The sequence below is a fragment of the Cnephaeus nilssonii genome, assembly GCF_951640355.1.
Source record: "Cnephaeus nilssonii genome assembly, chromosome: 16".
NCBI classification, from domain to species: Eukaryota; Metazoa; Chordata; class Mammalia; order Chiroptera; family Vespertilionidae; genus Cnephaeus; species Cnephaeus nilssonii.
In genome coordinates, this window is record NC_137087.1 from 50,992,286 (window position 1) to 51,011,083 (window position 18,798).

At 39.8% G+C, this 18,798-nt stretch overlaps 2 protein-coding genes across 4 annotated transcripts in view; one reads left to right on the forward strand and one right to left on the reverse strand.

Annotated features, from left to right (window-relative positions):
• Positions 1 to 87: 87 nt before the first annotated feature.
• Positions 88 to 18,775, reverse strand: BBIP1 (BBSome interacting protein 1). 3 transcript variants are annotated; one of them, XM_079793511.1, is made up of 5 exons: positions 18,477 to 18,774; positions 17,447 to 17,544; positions 9,908 to 10,001; positions 2,895 to 2,966; positions 137 to 1,607 (listed from the first exon to the last, which is right to left on the reverse strand). In XM_079793511.1, exons 2-5 carry the CDS (start codon positions 17,486 to 17,488, stop codon positions 1,441 to 1,443), a joined length of 375 nt encoding a protein of 124 aa, XP_079649637.1. In that variant the 5' UTR covers positions 17,489 to 17,544; positions 18,477 to 18,774; the 3' UTR covers positions 137 to 1,440. The 3 variants fall into 3 exon arrangements, with proteins under 3 accessions (XP_079649638.1, XP_079649637.1, XP_079649639.1); XM_079793512.1 differs by lacking the exon at positions 9,908 to 10,001 and having other exon boundaries at positions 88 to 1,607; positions 18,477 to 18,762; XM_079793513.1 differs by lacking the exons at positions 9,908 to 10,001; positions 17,447 to 17,544 and having other exon boundaries at positions 18,477 to 18,775.
• Positions 17,684 to 18,798, forward strand: part of SHOC2 (SHOC2 leucine rich repeat scaffold protein) — a 54,769-nt gene continuing 53,654 nt past the window's right edge. The window contains exon 1 of the mRNA XM_079793505.1: positions 17,684 to 18,331. The gene's annotated coding sequence lies outside the window, so the exon portion shown is untranslated. The remainder of the gene's footprint in view (positions 18,332 to 18,798) is intronic.

Genomic DNA, 18,798 nt, shown 5'->3' on the forward strand with positions numbered 1-18,798 from the left:
TTAGGTTTTTAAAAATACTTTTATTCACATAGCAAATAAAATCATATAAGGAGTGCATTTGAACCTAGTGAATTTAAACTTTCTTACAAACTTTTATATCAAAAGTACAATAGTAATAATTCCTTTTACTATTATACTTAGGAAATGCAGGTTTCCTATTTGGCTGTTTAACTTTCACACTTTAAAAAAGTTTTTATCTATAGCCTAATGAAATTTCTAAAATATATATTACCTTTCATCATTCTCTTTTTTTTTGTTGTTAATCCTTACCCAAGGATATTCTTTCCATTTATTTATTTATATATTTTTGAGAGAGTGGAAGGGATGAAGGGAAGGGAAAAGGAAGGGATTAGCAAAAGAGATAAGAGAAACATCAATTGGTTGCCTCCCAAACACATCCCGACCTACTAGGGTCCAGAGATTGAATTTGCAACCCAGGTACATGCCCTTGACTGGGAATTGAACCCGAGACCCTTCAGAGCCAAACCAGCTAGGGCCTTTAGTTAAGTTCTATTACCAAATAATGTCTCAAAATATTATTCTTCAAGAGACTCAAAGTTTTGCATTTATTCCGTGTCTGAGAAAATAGTAGCTACCGATAAATAATTATCTGAAGAATGATCACATTTCTAACTTCTTTTGCAGAGCCTTAATTACGTAGGAAGGTCTTAAGGTCTGTGCTAATTTAAATGGTCTATTATTGATTGCAGCCAACCAACCAAGGATTATATTCAGAATTTACAAAGGTATTTTTGGGAATATATTACATTACAGGTTTCAGTACACTCTTTTAGGACTAACACTACAGATTGAATTTCATGTTTATCTCATGGGCTCTTTTAAATCCATGTTATTTTCCATTTCTAGGGTTTTGATACCTGGATGATAAAGATAGCCATTATTTCATTAAGTCCTTGATATCAGTATAATTAAAAGCTCAGGTGAGGGTTTCTTAAATTTATTTTAAGAAATAGAGTTTTGTCATGACTTGTAGGATCTGTTTAAGGCAAAATAGCCTTAAACATGATATGTCACACCAAATTCATAAAAAGTTTTAAAAATTAGGTAATGTAAAAGCCCATCATGAGCACTTAATGCAAGATTAGAATGTATCTCTAAATTCAGTTTTTAATAAACATTAAAAATTCTCTGAATATAAAAGTTGTATTTAGTCACTTATACCTAAGAATGTTATCAGCCGTGTAATAGTAATGGTGAACACGAACTTAATTGCTAGTTCTAAAAACTTGGGTAAAAAAACACACAAGATTTGGGTTAGTTTTGTTAATGGCTTATATTCATTACAAACCATACAAGTTTCATTAGTCTTGGGTATTTTATATTACCTATATGAATATCAGTTTTATTAACACATACTACTTTAGCATACAGGTAGATTATTTTCTAGCTACTGTTAATAGCTAGAAAGTGCTAAGTTATTCAGTGAGTCATTTGCTTTTGGTCCTTTTCTGCCATTTCTTGTTGGCGAATTGTTTCTTGTGCTGCTTGCTGCATTTTCTCCAGTTTTTCCATAGTCAGAGATTTTAAGGGTAAAAGTTTGGGTTTACACAGCACCATTGTGGTTATATCTTCCACAGACAACTGCCCTAAGTTTAAAAAGAAATAAGGATTTGATTGAGATAATTCAGTTGTTTGGCAGTTTGGATTTGCAGTTAGAATGAAGGTCTAAAAACTTAACCCATTATTAATGAAAATCTCTTGTTCTCATAGTCTACCCCTGTAACATTTCTAAATTTTATAAACATAAAAGCATTTAATGCTAGGAAGTTCATGAGGAAGACAAGTTTCAAACTTTATAGCTAAAATTCTAAATTATATAAGACACAACTCGTGTCAAATGTTTAGTTGAAAAGATTTGGAAGAAATGCATAGTGCCTAAAAATACTTACATAGTGAAGTATGGCATTAATTTAACACCAATATTCAAATTTCTGAGTGTTTCACTGAAAACTTTAGCATTTCTTACTATTTAGGGTTTTTTTTTTACCCAGATTCAGACCTTATTTAATTCTAGAGGCCCGGTGCACAAATTCGTGCACAAAGGTGGTGGGGAGGGACCGCGGGAGGTTGGCCGCTGGCCCCGAGGAGGGAGCCAGCCCTCGGACCCCCTGGGAAAGGGGCCACATCTGCCATCACCCACCTCCCGTTCCCCGTCCCAGCCCAGTTGGGGTTGGGAGAGGAGGCGACAGTTGCAGGGCCAGGTGCGGAAGGGATACCGATGCCACTGTCAGCGCCCCGCCTCCCCACCTCCTCCTTCCCTCGCCTCCGCCACCACGGCAAGCGGGCGGCCCCTGGGGAAGGGAGAGGACGGGAGCGAGACACAAGGTTGTGTCGAGGGCTGACTTTCAATAGATCACAGTGAGGGAGCTGCTCTGCTACCTCTGAAACCCCGACCCAGAAGAAGGTCTCTACGAATGGTTTAGCACCAGGGGTCGATGGGGGCCGGCCAGACAGGGGGAGGGGCCGCGGGAAGTTGGCTGTGGGAGCACACTGACCACCTGCATTGAGCGTCTGCCTCCTGGTGGTCAGTGTGTGTCATAGCGACTGGTCGACCGGTTGTTCCAGTCGTTTAGTAGTAAGGGTCGCTTAGGCTTTTATAGATATAGATTATGGTATATTACAGTACTCTTTTTCATTAAGAATTTTGGTTGTAACCTGCAATCTTGAGTATAACAGGCTTTCTAGGTTTAAGAAACAGTGCTTCATTTGTCATCATTTTACTGGGAAAAATAAACCAATTGATGGACAGTAAATGTGGGACACAGAACACAGTAGTTTCAGATTCTTAGCTACTGAGCCTACTATGTGACACTGCCTATTACTTGTTATGTTCCTATTATATCCTATCACTTAAGTAATAGTGATTTAAATACCTTGTTTTGGAAGAACTTCCCGGAACATGGACTTCACTTCTGCCATATCTGAATTGCTGGATATAGTTTTTCCTTCAAGAAGAAATCAATTATTAGTATTATTCAAGAATGAATTCCCAACATATTGCTTGAGACATTTCCATTGTAATTTAAGAAGTAAAATCAAATTCCTATAAATAAACTACCTATCCTCGTATAATTTTCCCCTTAATTTCCTGTGGATCTTGTAAATGAAACAAGGTTGAGCTAGTTCATATAAGCATCTAGATCTTGTCAACTTTCACTGGTCAGTAGTGTTAATTGGAAGACTGCATATTCTAAATTTACCCCCTCCTAGTGAAAAATTGTCAGAAAAATTGGTACTTGTTTAGACAAAGATAATTATCTAGTAGATGTCAGCTGAGGAAAACAATGGCATTTGTGTGTAGCCATCTTGGTTTACTGATAGCATCTTCCCTGAATGACGGGTGACGTACATGACCATTTGGAAGGAGGTAAGAGGTAATTAGGGAAAGGATGAGGTAGGAGGTAAACATTTCTTAACATTCTTACTTCTCTCAATAGCTGGTTTCTACTTTAATCCTTTTGCTATAATGGCAAAAGGCATCCTAAGGATCAGTTACTGGCTGTACACTTTCAAGTTGTAAGAAAGTAGCAAACAGGTGAAATTGGCTCTTGAAGAACAGAAATGAGGTATGCTTTCAGTTTGCTATTTTCCTCAGTACAGAAATACTATATGCTAAATACCAGTGAATACCCTTATATGAGTATTTTGTGAATATCCTAGCATATATGCCATCTCTGGCTGATGACTTTTGTTCCCACTGTTACATCCCAGATTATAGCTATGCTATATATTCAAGGTGTTCTGGACGTAATTTGTAGCCTGATCCCTTTCCAAACAGGTGATTCTCCAGACAGTCCCACCCTTTTTGTGAATTTCGCCATACTGATGCTGATGCAACCTTAACCATGTGTCTTTCACAACATCACCACCACAGAAGATTTATTATTTATAAAGTGGTGATGCTGGCCTGGTGCCTGCCTTAACCGCCCACTGCAAATGAGTTGTAATCAAATGAAGCTGCTTAGTTATTCCCACTCCACTACTACTATGACGTTCCTGATAAAAGCTTCCTACTCTTCATTCACCAAGCGTCTTCCCCTCATTCAAATTCCTATTCCAGAACACCTAAGCAGCAATCTTACCATTATGCTGCTCTTTCTGGGAGTGAAGATGAAATAGGGGATGGACTAGAGAATAAAGCAAGCAACTCATCACTAACTGGAATCTGAGATAACTGCATATGCAATTTCCTTAGAATGCACAGTTCCTCCTGCCACATTCTTTCCTCCTTGCACTTTGGCCTGTCAGTGGTAGGTACCTAGTAATCATCCCTACCCTCTCCTCCCTGCCCCCGTGGGTTATGTTGAAGGCTAGTAATACTAGATACCTGATTAGCCTGAATATAACTAAAACAACATAGCGTCTCCATTACAGATATCAATGAAAACATTCACTAGGCCCTTTTTGGGCCTAATCTGACATATGCTACTGAAAAGGAGAATATACCCTATAGATGTTGATAAATGTGAAGGAAATACATAACAGCTAAACATTTTTTTGTCACCAAACTTTTATCAAAATGCTAAACTGGTGGGTGAACAATACTAAACTCTTATTAGCTGTTTTATGGGTTAGCAATGCCAGCCACCCAAAATTCAATCACTGTCCTTTGCTTTCTTTGGTATATATCTCTTTCACATCCAAATTCTGGCTGGAGGAAAACAGTGAAACTTGGTGCTCCACCAAACCTTACTTCTCAGTTTGACTAAGCTGCCATTGTTATGGGAAAGGGTGTGGGGCCAAAGGCCCGGTGTGGGGCAGATTAGTGCCATCACTTGGCTGGATGGAATGCTTTACTAGGTCTGGTTCTTGTTCCTAGGTCCCCTTAGGCATTGGCAGGAGAGAAACAGGAAGGGAAGGGCTAAAATAAGCATGGTGGTGGCTGGATGGCCACATCGGCAAAGCTACACTGTCTTGATAATCAACTGCCCAGGGAGTCAGAGTAGGAAGGAGCATTAATTTCCTCCAGATGGCCTGCTAATAGCCAAACCTGGGTGTTCTGTTAGGTGTAACATGGCCTAAGAAGCTGTGGCTGCTCTAAGTGTACTTTCTTATTGGGAAGATGTGTGTAACATCAGAGACAGATGGGCCAAAGAAGAAACATGCCAGCTATGGCTGAAATTCATTATTTACCATAAAATTGCCACGCCATTTAACTCAATAATTATCTGTCTACCATGTGCCAGGCACTAGTAATTAGTGAACAAAAGAGACAAAAAACAAAAACTTTGCCCTTTTGGAGTTTGCAGACTAGAGTAAGGGGAGAGAAATAATACAATGCTAGGAGAATGGTACATGATATAGAAAAAATAAAGGGATTTAGGAATGCTGGGGTCATGCATTGCAATTTAAATAGGAAAACCACTACAGCCTCATTAAGGTAAAAATCATTCTCATTTTGGTGTGTGTGTAATGTCTTTTGCAAGAAAAGTCAAAAGCCTGATAGTATCTGCAGTTAGAGAAGAGAAATGGGTGCGCTCTGTTGTTCGGTGGGTTTGTTGGTAGATTTCTTTTAGAAGGATATTTTATAGTAGCTACCAATATTTTGTAGTATTTACGAAAACTTAATACGTACATTTTCTTTGACCCAAACATTCTAAAAATAATAAGCCCTAAAGAAACAAAGCAGGGGTGGATAAAGATGTAAGAAGAACAATGTTCATTAAAGCACTGCATTGATAAAATGTTGAGCAATGGATAAATGGATAAATGTTCACCAATATGTCAAAGGTTACATTATGGAATAGCCATACAATGGAATCATATGGAATACCATGCCAGACTTTAACCTTTGTACGCAATAAGCGTCTTTGGATGCAAGCGGCGGACCTTCCCCACATGCCACGCACGTCTATAGCTGCAAACCTCGCATATCAACTCTGGTCGCCCAATTTTAAAATCAGACTTGTTAGTGACATCTCTGGGTTTATAAAGAAAATTATGGTAACTTAAATTCATAAATATTCCAGCACACATGGAAGAAATTCCAATATCGTCCCATTTTGGACGCGTGGTAGTTAACTGGTTAAAATTGATACAGATTGTCAAGGCATTTTAAAACATAAAACTCTTACACTAATAGAACCTAAATTTTTACTGCTTAGAGAGAATGCAGTGTCAATCATTTTTTGAAGCTCTTGGTCTGGATAATTAGAAAATAATCTGCTTCCTTTTCCCACATGGTTCCTTTAGTTTGTAATTTCTCCTAGAGAATGGGTAAGTTAAAAAATCTCTAGGGTGATTTAGTTTGGTGATCAAACTAAATTACAGGTGAGGGACTAGACAAGAGCACTAAAGCATGCTCCTGAAGCTTGAGACTATATATCAGTGGCCTTCAAGTTTTATGCTTCCATAACCCCCACAGATTTTGAAAAACTAGGTAGATAAACTACTCTTTTACATATTTCTAAATTGATATAAATTTGTTATAAGTTTAGTTCTAAAGGATATAATTTCCAGCATACTTAAAAATAACTTTTATATCAGTCTTTGAAAAGTATACCCAGTATAATCTAAGTATTAGAGTAGTTTGATAGCTACCATCATCCATTAAAAAAGAATTTCTTTTTTAGTTAGATATTTTACTTTGAGGTCTATTTTGTCAGATATAAGTATTGCTACCCCTGCTTTTTTTTCATTTCCATTTGCCTGAAAGATATTTTTCCATCCCTTCACTTTCAATCTGTGTGAGTCTCTTGTTCTGAGGTGGGTCTCTTGTAGACAGCATATACATGGGTCGTGTTTTTTTATCCATTCAGCTACTCGATGTCTTTTGATTGGAGCATTTAGTCCGTTTACATTTAAAGTTATTACTGAAAGGTATTTGTTTGCAGTCATATCTATTTTTGTGTCTGTATTCCTTCTTACCTGTTTATTTCTTCTTTTTACAGTATTCCCTTTAGCAATTCTTGCATTGCTGGTTTGGTGGTGATAAACTCCCTGAGGCTTTTTTTGTCTGCAAAGCTCCTGATTTCCCCTTCAATTTTGATTGATAGTCTTGCTGGATATAGTATTCTTGGATTCAGTCCTTTGCTTTGCAACACTTTGTATACCTCCTTCCATTCACTTCTAGCTTGTTGTGTTTCTGATGAGTAATCATTTGACAATCTGATGGGTGTTCCTTTGTAGGTAACTCTCTGTCTCTCTCTTGCCGCCTTTAGGATTCTCTCTTTATCATTTATATTTGCCATTGAAATTATGACATGTCTTGGTGTGGGTCTTTTGGGGTTGATCCTGCTTGGGACTCTCTTTACTTGCGTAACTTTTATCTTTCCCATATCCGGGAAGTTTTCTGTCATTATTTCTTCAAATAGATTTTCTAAACCCTGCTGCTCTTCTTGTCCTTCTGGCAGCCCTATTATACGCATGTTACTTCGTTTCATGTTGTCCCGAAGCTCCCTTAGGCTTTCCTCCTGCTTTTTAATTTTTTTCTCCAATTGCTGTTCAGCTTGAGCTTGTTTCTGTACCTGATCTTCTAACTCACTAATTCGGTCCTCTGCTTCTTGTAGTCTACTGTTGAAACTTTCCATGGTGTTTTTGATTGTAGCTATATCACTCTTCATTTCTTCCTGATTCTTGCATAAGTTGTTGATTTTCTCATCCATCCGTTGTATAAATTCCACGACCATTACTCTGAACTCCTTTTCGGTCATGTTGCAAGCTTCAGTTTCACTAATTTCCTTTCTTGGCGACTCCACATTTTCTTTCCTCTGTGAGATATTTCGTTTCCCCATTCTGGCTATTACCAGAAAGCTCAAGTTTCCGTTTGTGTGGACCTGGGCCGTGTGCTGTGGGGACTTCGCTCCACCCGAGTTTCACTGGAGTGCTCTGACACTAGGACGTGTGGCTGCCTTTGGTTGGTGGGAACCAGACTTGCCCAGGGTCAGTGTCCCCAGTGTTCTGTGTGGTCTCGTGTGCACACTTGGAATCAGGGGCCCTGTCTGCACCACACTGTTGGTATGCGCCGAAAATGAGATCCTTAGGATGTGCCAGGAGTCAGAGTTTCCCTGTGTCTGCACCAAGACTCGAGTGTCAAAGTCTCTGTTGCCTTGTGAGGTTTCTCGTTGAGAATCAGGGTCCCTGTGTGTGCATGCACCAACAATTGGGGTCGCTGGCTCTTAGTGTGAATGCGCTGTGAGTCAGGGATCCCCGGCAGCTGTGTCCGGCGTGCCAAATTCCCTGAAGTGGAGCTGCGTCCTGTGTGTGCTCTCTCTACTGAGCCAAACCGGCTAGAGCGCACATTCTTAAAATCCTGAAGGTGAGCTGATTCTGTGGTGCACTCTCCCAAAGTCCCGGAAGGGGGGCGGAGTCCGTCCTGCGCGCCAACTTCCCTGAAGGGAAGCCCTTCTGTGCACGCCCTAAGATTCCCAGAAGGGGGAGCTGTGACCCGCAAGCCAAATTCCCCGAAGGGGAGCCCTCTGTGCGCACTGACAGATTTCCCCGACCGGGAGCTGCTTCTGTCCTGTGCCGCGCCAAATTCCCTAGTGGGGAGCTCGTCCCTGCGCAAAGCTCGGCAGCTTGGGCGAGGGGCGGGTCTATCAGTTACTGCGCTCTCGGACGCGCCTGTGAGCGTTCAGCAGCTTGGGGGAGGGGCGGGTCTATCAGTTACTATGGCGCTCGCGCGCCTGCTGGGAGTGGGGTAGGCTCTTTGACTCACGGAATTCTGCTGAGAAGTCTGGATTCTTGTTTGTTGGTCAGAAGCTGTGATAGCAGTTCTCTGTCCCCAGTGGCTGCAGGGTCCTGGTTTGTGTCAGAAGCCAGGATCCGCGTCTCAGGCAGCTCTGTTTCCCAAGATGGCGTGGTCTCCGCGTCTGCACCAGCCGCTGAGAAGTGTCCGCTTTGTGCGCGGGACTGCGCCGTCTAGGACTGCCCAGTTAGGGAGCCCCTTGGAAGACGTGCAGAATCTAACTGACCCTAGCTCACACACACACACACACCACACACGTCTACACTCTCCTCTATGGGTTCCTCACTCGCACTCTCTCCCTACCTTCCAGCCGGTCGCCATCTTTTTCTAGATATTTTACATTGTATTCTCCTTAGACCTCTATTTCCATTCCACTTAATTTTACTTTAATATATTTTCACCCTTGAACACATTTTAATTATCCTATCATACTTTTACAAAAAATGTTTATAAATATAAATGAAAAACTTAAAAAATATTCTGGATTGAGTTGTTACAATCAGTGAAAAATTGATCAAAACAAATTACACATTAACAAAATGATTACTGAACATAAAAAATAAAGTTAATGGCTATATATCTGGTATTAAGTTTTGGATGTAAATACTGGAATTGAAAAGGATGCTGTTTTCGGTGATGATAATTATTCTTTCAGAGTAGAAAATAAATGTAATATAAGAAGGAGACTTTGGGATCATGTGTCCTATGCAAACAGATTTTTTCTTTCAACAAAGTTACTAAATGTCTATAATGTGCCAGCCACAACTAAATGCGGGAGATACAGTGGATAAGAACCAGTTCCTCTCCTTGAGGAATTTGGGGGAGGTGAGATGGAGGAGAAACACAAGTAAATAAATAGATACAATTGAACATAGTTTAAATTTAATAAAAGCATATCTACTGTGCCTTAAGAAACCAAAACCATGAGTGACTTGGCTCAGGATAGGTGACAGTGGCTGGTCTCTTAAGAATTACTACATGACATTGTGAATAGTCCCAGAAGGATGAATGGGGGTTCACTATGAAGAGAGCTGGTTATGTAGCAAGGGGAGGGTGTTCTAGACAAAGTGAAAAATATGTTTAAAGAAAGAAGCATTAAAAAAAAAAAAAAGCCCAGTTCTGGCTGGGTGGCTCAATTGGTTGGAGCATCATCCCATATACCAAAAGGTTGCAGGTTTAAGTCCCAGCTAGGGCACATACCTAAGTTGCAGATTTGATCCCCAGTTGAAGTGTATGCAGGAGGCAATTGATGAATGTTTTTCTCTGTCTCCCTCCTCCCCTCCTTCCTTTCTCTCTGAAAAATCAATGAAAACATTCTGGGGTGAGGATTAAAAACAGAAAAACAAAACTCAGTGTATGTACTGTGGTGGGACTGGCAAGGTGGAGGCCAGTTCATGCTCAGCCTTGACCGACATGCCTCTGAGCTTGAAGTTCAGATTTAAACCTCCATCACCAATCCAATCCCCATGCCCCCTACACCTTTTGGGTGATAAGGAAATGATCAAGGATGACTGAGATTTCAAGCTAACATGTTTGAATGAATGGTTGCTGGTATTAATGCAAGTTGGGAACACGGGAGAAACAGGTTAGGAGGGAAGGGTAAAGACCATGAATGAGTTTCAGCCCCACTGAGTGTGGAAGTCCAAAAGGAAAGTAAAAAGAACCGGAGGCCCACAGAGTGAGTGCTACAGTAGTTGAAGCTACACAAATGGATATAATCTCACCTAAGAAGGATGTGGAAAGATGGCAGATCGTGGTAGGATTGGTGGTAAAAAGAGATCAGATTATAGTGTAGTGTCTAAGAGAAGGATCTGGAGACAGATTAGTCATTTAAACAAATTAATTTTCTAGGCCTCAGCTTATAATAGCATTGACTTAGCTTACTAAATAAGAGAATTCATGGTAAAGCCATTAGACCAGTCCTTAGCACATGTAAAAGCTCAGTGAATTTCAGTGACTCTTACTGTTATACCATTACAGTGTTGTCCTTAAATTAGATACTCAGGAATAATAATAGCCTACTGACATGTATTAGAGTTATAGAGGCTTATTAATAAAACAGAATGAACCCGGCCAATGTGGCTCAATAGTTGAGCACCAACCTATGAACCAGGAGGTCACAGTTCCATTCCAGGTCAGGGCAAATGCCCGGTGTTGCAGGCTTGATTCCTAGTGGGGGATGTGCAGGAGGCAGTTGATCAATGATTCTCTCTCATTGATGTTTCTCTCTCTCTCTCCCCCTCTCCCTTCCTCTCTGAAATCAATTAAAAGTACATGTTTATTTAAAAGACAAAAACAATGAAGAAAAACCTACAGGCAAGCAGGAACACTTTATAATTGTCCACTCCTTTACACCTATATTGTCTTAAAAGTTATCTTAAAGAATACTTTCAATGCCTATAAATCTACTTTAGCTTCTTTCCTACAGTTTATCATAGTGGCTCTTAATTTTTAGTTTGCGTAAGAATAACAGAATAGTGTTTTAGTACAAAATCATGTATTTTAACTACACAGATATTTAAAGGGATTTCTATAGTAATTTTGAAAATAACTCTTACCCTAAGAGGTAACTTTTGAATTGAATTACTCATTTACTTACCCTCCATTGCATCCCCTCATACATAATTAAATTTAACATACTCAAACCAGGTCTATCTTACCCAACATCACATAGCTGGTGAGTAGAGAAACAGGATTTGAACTCAAGCCTGACTCTAAAGCCTGGTCTCTTTAGTTTTCTCTATGCTGCATCTGTGGGAATGGCCTGAAGATCCCCAAATGCATTTAATATGGTGCCCATTGCAAGAACACCAACATTTAAGATGATAGATTAGAGAATAGACTATAGAGTGTAGAAGCCAATGAAGGTTAAAGTAACATGATCTTCATTTTCTGCTGAAATGGGCAGTTTTGAAGCTACTAATTATCTTTGCAAAGGAGGATGAAGATAAAATGAAAAAATACAATAAATCTCACTATACAAATATAAGTGCAGAATACTGACTAAAGCACTGCATTTTTTTTCTCTTTAGTTTGAGAATTATGTCAAAATTAGACTAATGTATGGCTCTAACGGACGTGGTCTTTCCTTCTCACACACTCCCGTTAATTTGAGGAGTCAGCATTCCAGCTGTCCTGTTTGATACCACTCTGAAAGAAATTTAGCAGGAAAAACTGCTTTTTATTTGTGGGCTTTGTTTATAGCATTAGCATTATTTTTAAAAGATGCCACTGGAACTTTAAAATCACAACCTTAATTAGAAATATGCACTTTAAAAGTTACAAGTTTTATATTTTTTCTCACAGACATATGAACATATGACAAGCCCAAGATCATGGGTTAAAGAGCTGGACAAGACTATTAGCTTTAGATTGTAACCTAGTTTCACCTAGGCATCTGGAAAATGTAGGCTATAGTCATCTAGGGAGCAGACAGAAAGAGAATAGATTACTAAAATCCAAATTCAATTCTTGTTAAAGCATCATATACTATGGATCAGAAATATCAAAATTAAAACATACTGTAGGTGCCAAAGCCAAGTCTTGGTTTCTAAAAATTCTCAGGACAGTATTTAGATGTTTTTAAAACTGTCCTCCTAGGTCACACTAGTCTCCTCAATCCATTTTTAACCTTTGCGAGGTGCCCCAAGGAGCCATTCTGTAGGTCAATGTAGTTATCCTCCATATGTGCCTACCACTCCAATCATAATTCTTCTCCACCCATTAATTTATCTAAAACTTACCAGCTTAACCTAATTGTACAGAACCCCATTTTAAATGTTTGAATTTAAATGCTTCAGAGTATCTAGGGTTCCAAGTATTTTAAATAAGTTACGACAGTAAAATCCAATTTATCATTTAAAACAAGTTTGTATTGGAGTTTGTTTCATTTGTTTTCTAATCACATTTATACCTTAAATAGTGTACAGGACTGTATTCTGGATGCTCTTGTGCTGTGTGACCTTGACTACATTGTGTAACCAACTGGAGGTCTGATTTTCTCATAAAAAACATGTTTAGTATATGTCCTGGGTTTCAAAGTTTAAGTGAAAAGTGGATATAAAAGTGCTTAGAAATACTGTTTGACCCTTATTATCCCAGGTCTAATTTTCATATTGCTATAATAAAGGATTTGCTCTAGATTTCCAGTTAAGTATCTTTCAACACTAAACATTCTCTGAGTCCTCATCAACACAATGGTAACTATAAGACAATATGAAGGTGTTTTCTGTTTAAAATCAGTTTTACTTATTTACTTTTCAAGAGCATGTGCTGCCAAATGTGTTCTTAAATATATATTTTTTAATATAGTATATATTTTATTAGTTTGTACTGATACATTCTCATATTACAAAGGCAATTTAGTATAAGAATCTCTTTTTGATATTTGAATCTTAAATATATTTTTAAAAATATAATAAAGCAAACTTATTTCGTAATATAGTGCAAGGTAGAAAAAATATGGACAAGTTTTTAAGTTGGCGGCACAAGTGAAAACCTTCAAAACTATCATTAAGGGAATAGAAGCTTGGTGTATGTAAGAACCTATCTTGAATTTCTGATGAAGGTGACAAGTCACCTGTTGCCTAACTAGATAAGTAAATGCACCTGAAATATGGCAAAAAGAAAGCATTGCTTAAGCATTCTGAGATTCTCAACCAAAGTACCAATCATGTTTTCATGTAAGAGACACAGAGGTAATAAACTGGTAGCCCTTGGTTCTATTTGTTAAATGTTTTGCTGGCTTGCTAAATGTTTAAAAATTATTTGAACCAATGTTTAAAAAGCAGGATATTTTACCTAAAGTCCAAATTTCAGCTCCTCTTGACACATATGGCAACACGAGGCCCATATTCCCACATGGCAAAATTTAGCTAGGGCTGGGAAGTGATGCCTCATTTAGATGAGCATGGGGAATTCTCTAGTTTCCACTATAGTGTATTGGTTCTCTTTACCTTACCTGCCAGCAGCTACAGGCATGTGACTTTGCAACTTCAGTAAAATACAGAGCCACTGCAACATATATGCCAAACTGTCCTATTTTATAATTAATGTGTATTAAGAAGCAAAAGAAAAAAAATCTGGGAACTGAGAGAGACATCAGAAGCAATCCTGTTTATGTAAAGGACAGGACATTTTTCTTTTGTGAATATTTAACATTAGTTCCCTTTAAGTCAGGGGTGGGGAATCTTTTTTCTGCCAGGGGCCATTTGGATATTCATAACATCATTCACTTAATATAGTTCACTTAACATATATTTATGTTGTTATGAAAAAAGCTCCTAGATTAATGAATTTGGAGTCCTGCCTGTGGTTGCCTTCACAGGGCCAGACGGAATGATTTCACAGGCCTTATTCGGCCCCACTCCTGCTTTAAGTAAATTCAATCTGGCTAGTCCAGGTTGTGGTTGGGGGTAGCAGGACTGGTAGAAAAAACAGCAAAAATGTTTATCTTTTGTCTTACCCAAGACTTGTGATTGACTTAATAGAAGGATTTTCAAAAGCAGATTTCTGGATGTGAACATGAGAAAAAAGTAAAAGTGGGAGCCCTAAAAGAAGGTGTTTTTCAGCAGACACAATGTAGTAATGCTCACTCTCACTGAATGGCTGCCCACATGCTAGCTGGGTGCCTAATTTGGTTTGATAATGCTCATCTGGAGATGCCAAATAACTTCATATGTCATGTAGTTGGAAGCCATAGTAGATTCTATTCTGTTCTGCTATCTGGCATCTGCTGGTAGAAAAATGTTGCAACATGTTTCAATTTGGCTAATGACTCCAGACTCATGAGAATAAAATGTGTGGTGTCTAGCTTCTGGAATGTGCCTAGGCCTAAGAACAGGAACTGTTCTTCTTGGGTGAACTTGGACGATGGCATTGGTTCTGGTATACTCCAGTAGCAGACACTACTATTAAGTTAGTAGAAAATGACACAACATCCTACTCATGCAAAATGTCTTTTTCTCATAATTTTTGCCATTTTAAAATTCAGGACTAGAAAGTGGTCCTAAAAATATTATTAACCTTTTAAAAAGGTATTTGAAGAACTTTTTAGCCCTAACCGGTTTGGCTCAGTGGATAGAGCATTGGCCTGTGGACTGAAGGGTCCCAGGTTTGATTCCCGTCAAGGGCATGTACCTTGGTTGCGGGCACATTCCCAGTAGGGGGTGTGCAGGAGGCAGGTGATAGATGTTTCTCTCTCATCAATGTTTCTAACTCTCTATTCCTCTCCCTTCCTCTCTGTAAAAAATCAATAAAATATATATATTTTTAAAAAGAACTTTTTACATTCCCAGCATCTGAGATATACAGCTATTTCAACAGTATACAAGGAAGGAGAAAAATTTGATAATTCCTTCAGTGTTTCTCAAAATCTGATCCTCAGATCACCTGCATCAAAATCCCCTGGACAATTATTAAAAACAGATTTTTCTGGAGGCTTCCCCAAACTCTCTGAATCAGAATCTCTGCTTATTTTATTAAGAGCCCCACATTAAACTTGGAGAATCACTGTCTTAGATTCATTATTACTCGATAAATATTTCATGCCCATGTGCCCAAATTGGACTGCTTTAGAAGTTATTAACTACCACACACATAATATACCATGTGCTACACACTAAGTAACGCACTTTATATATAGTTGAGTCATTCTGTTCAACAATCCTAAGGGGTTTTATAGCTACATGTAATAGGTGATTAATAGAATGAGTAAACTGTCCAAAGTCACCAGCTAGTGAATGGCCCTGTTCCGAAAACCCAGATCTGATTCTAAAATCTGTGGTCTTAATTGGTATATTCTTTTGCCTTACTTGAATATGAAGTCAACTTAAAATTATTTCACAGTGGCACATGAGCAAAATTTCTTCTACACAAAAGAAGTGAGTGATGGAGTACATTACTTAACTTTCAATTTCTGCCCTCCCAGAGCATTTCCTTCTGCTCCCTTAAGTGCATTTTCTTCCTTGCACTTATCTCTCATGATAAAAAATAAGTCTAGGATCTGAGAACTACTGAGCTTGGCACTTTTGGGAGTTTTTCTCATGATTATGAAGCAAATTCTGGAAGTACATCTCCATCCATTGGGCTGAGAATTTTCCTAATGTGCCATTAAGTATAATTTTGATTTTGCAAATTTTAATAGGCTTCGATGAATGTTACCAAAAGCTATCACAGAACACCAGGACAAATCAGGACTTGCAAGAGAATTTCAGGGGGAAAAAATAACATTTCCTAAATTGAAATGTGGCCAGATGGCCAGCAGTTGCCTTGATACCTGCTTTAATAACATCAGTATTCATCTGTAGATGAATTGCAGGGCCCACACATCTTTCATCAACAGTCCTTGGAGTTGAAACTCAAAAACTATGGTGATATCAGTACACTTTGCTGCAGATTACATTCCATCAGCTCCAAGTGTAGGAAAAATAGCAACATTTAATAAAGGTAGGTAGTCAGTCTTGCCAGTCCAGGGCACTAACGCATACTCCACACATACAGGAGCATTAAATGCTAAACTATAAGACACCATAGAAAGATGTATGTGCTGAGAAGTGGAATGAATTCAACTCATGGCACGGGTAGATGTAGCTGCATTTGAGAAGGCTTAATCATGACTGGAAAAGTATGAATACTGTAAAGTATGCTAGAAAAAAATGTTTAGTAGAATCTGATCAAGTATGTAGACCAACTTCTGATTTACAAGAGACAAAGACCCTGGCCTGAACTCTTCAAAATGCCAGTGTAACAAGGAAAAAAAAAAAAAAAAGAATGAGGGAACTATTCTACATTAAGGCTAAAGAGTTACAATATCCAAGTACAATATAGGAACCTTGACTGGATCCTAATTCTTTCTTTGCCAGGGGAGTGGAAGAAAAGATATTCTTGGGTCAAATGGAAAAATTTACATAATAGATTTTAAATAGTACAGAATTATTAATTTCCTTAGTTGTGATAATGATACTGTGTTTTGCAGGAGAACTTTATAATTCTTGGGAAATACATGCTGGAAATTTTAGGGCATCTACTTAACATTAGGTGTCTGCAATCTATTCCCAAATGGTTCAATGACAATGAAAATGTGTGTGAGAAGGGATGAAATAAATATGACAAAATGTTAACAACTGTTGGATCTAGGTGAAGGGTATATGAATGTTTATTGTATTTTTTCAACTTTTTAAATATTTATTTTAATAAAAAATTGGGGGAGTAGCTCATGTTGGCAAGTCTTCAGAGGGGAAGCCGAAGAAAGGTTAAGTAGTAGGGACCATGCTGAATTTCTGATAAACTGAAGTTCTAAAAAACTTTGCTGGCAATATCTTGGGCATCCAGGAGACATCTCAAAATTCAATCTTTTAGTAAACACTTACCAAAATACCACGTGCAGGGTAAAATGACAGGAAGATGAACCTGATACAAACCATTCTATTTAGGCATAAACATAGTAGTGAAACTAAGGACATAAGCAACTCATATATAAAATAGAGGTCATATAAGAGGTACTAAAAGTGCTAAGTAAGCTCAGAAAATTACTTCCTGCTGGGGAGAATCTGGAAACACCTCCAACGATAACCAGGACATGCATACAGAATCACAAAATGTAGGTGCTTCAGAGATTAACATAGGAAGAAACGAGTAGTTCATTTTGGCTGGGATATGAGTACTAAGGAAGTAGAAATTAAGAAGGTAGGTTTGCACCCTTGTTGTTGACTGGCTGGGTAAAACCGATTTTCAATTTACCTGAAAGTTCTCCTGGTCTTTTTCCTTTGCAGTTTTAGGCATCCAACCCGGTATCACCAAAATGACTGACAATTTTTTACTCAAGTCTAGAGAAGGAACTACATGAGATAGTGAGTGACAACTCTTGTAAAGCATCACATATACAAATACTGTAGTTATATATTCACAAGCATTAAATTCTTTAATAAACCGCAGACATGCAGAATTCGGATGTAAACCTTCATCCAGAACTGCAATCAGTGCTTACAGATCCTCAAGAGAGGAGGAAAAAAAGGGAGAAAATTCAAAATATGAAGGAGGCGGGGATATAAGACTTAGAGAAGTGTTGCTGCCATGATAGGGACCTCCTTTTCCTTTTTAGCTAGGAATGGAAAATGATTTCTTCAAGCTCCCTAATTCTTCGTCCTCCAAAGGTCAGGAGGTGAAAGTACTTCATAGGAATTTGCGGAGGCGTGGTCAGGAGCTTGGAGCGGGAGTTAAGGGCTCCGCCCTGAGGCCCGCGCCCTGGCCCCTCCGGAGAGGGCTGGCTGCAGCTGGGCGAGGGGGCCGGTGGGGCGGCCTCGCCCCACAGAGAGGCGGAGGGAGGGCGGGCCGCCGCCGGGCCAGCCCGGAAAGAAAAGCTGCTTCCAGCGGAAGCAACTCACGGCCCCGCTCGCCTCCGCGGCGCTCTGTCTCCCAGGGACCGTCGGGCCCAGGCCTGCATCTCAGGCGGGGGAGGCCCAGGGACACCCACATCACTTCGCGACTCCAGTCGAAATGGGCACTCTCGGGGCCCCGGGGGCGCACGCGATTCCCACTCTTCCGCCTTGACCCCATTCAGAAGTGCCAAACGCAACTTCCGGGCAGGACAGGGATTTTCGGAGCCCTAAACTCTGGTCCACATAGGTAAGTGACCAGACGTCCCGCAAACGAAGGGCCGGGACACCTGCTCCCTCCTCGGCCCCATCCCAGGCAGCTAGTCCGGAATATTAATTAACTGGCCTAACATGGGATGTCTGGTCACCTTTGGTCCCATTTTGGGTCTACTTACAGATGCTTCTCTTCCCAGACCGCTTAGCTGTTGCCAGGGCAACGGAGGGGGACGAAGGGAAAACTACGTCACACAGGAGACGGGAGGTCCGTAAACTCCCGCTGCCATTATCAGTTATGGCTGCTGTGGCTTCAACGGTACCTTCCTATTGGGTGTTGTCTCTACCCCGCTGGAGGCTTACTCGGTGACCGGGCGAGCTCGCGGCGCCCCGCGGGCGGGAGAGGGCGTGGAGGAGCCGCGGAGAGGGGAAGGGCGGGGCGAGGAAAGCCGAAGCCGATGGCTGCTTCTGATTGGGTAGCGTCGCTGGCGCTAGTGCCTCGTT

Excerpts from the sequence above, each read along its gene's own strand:
- BBIP1 (XM_079793511.1), bottom strand. The coding sequence starts at position 17,488 with ATGCCTAAAACTGCAAAGGAAAAAGACCAGGAGAACTTTCAG. Across the intron at positions 10,002-17,446 it reads AAGACCAGGAGAACTTTCAG|AGAGAAAGGAAGGAGGGGAG; the intron begins GTAAATTGAAAA and ends TTGATTTTTCAG. Across the intron at positions 2,967-9,907 it reads GGATCAAATCTGCAACTTAG|GAAAAACTATATCCAGCAAT; the intron begins GTATGTGCCCTA and ends TTCTTCTTGAAG.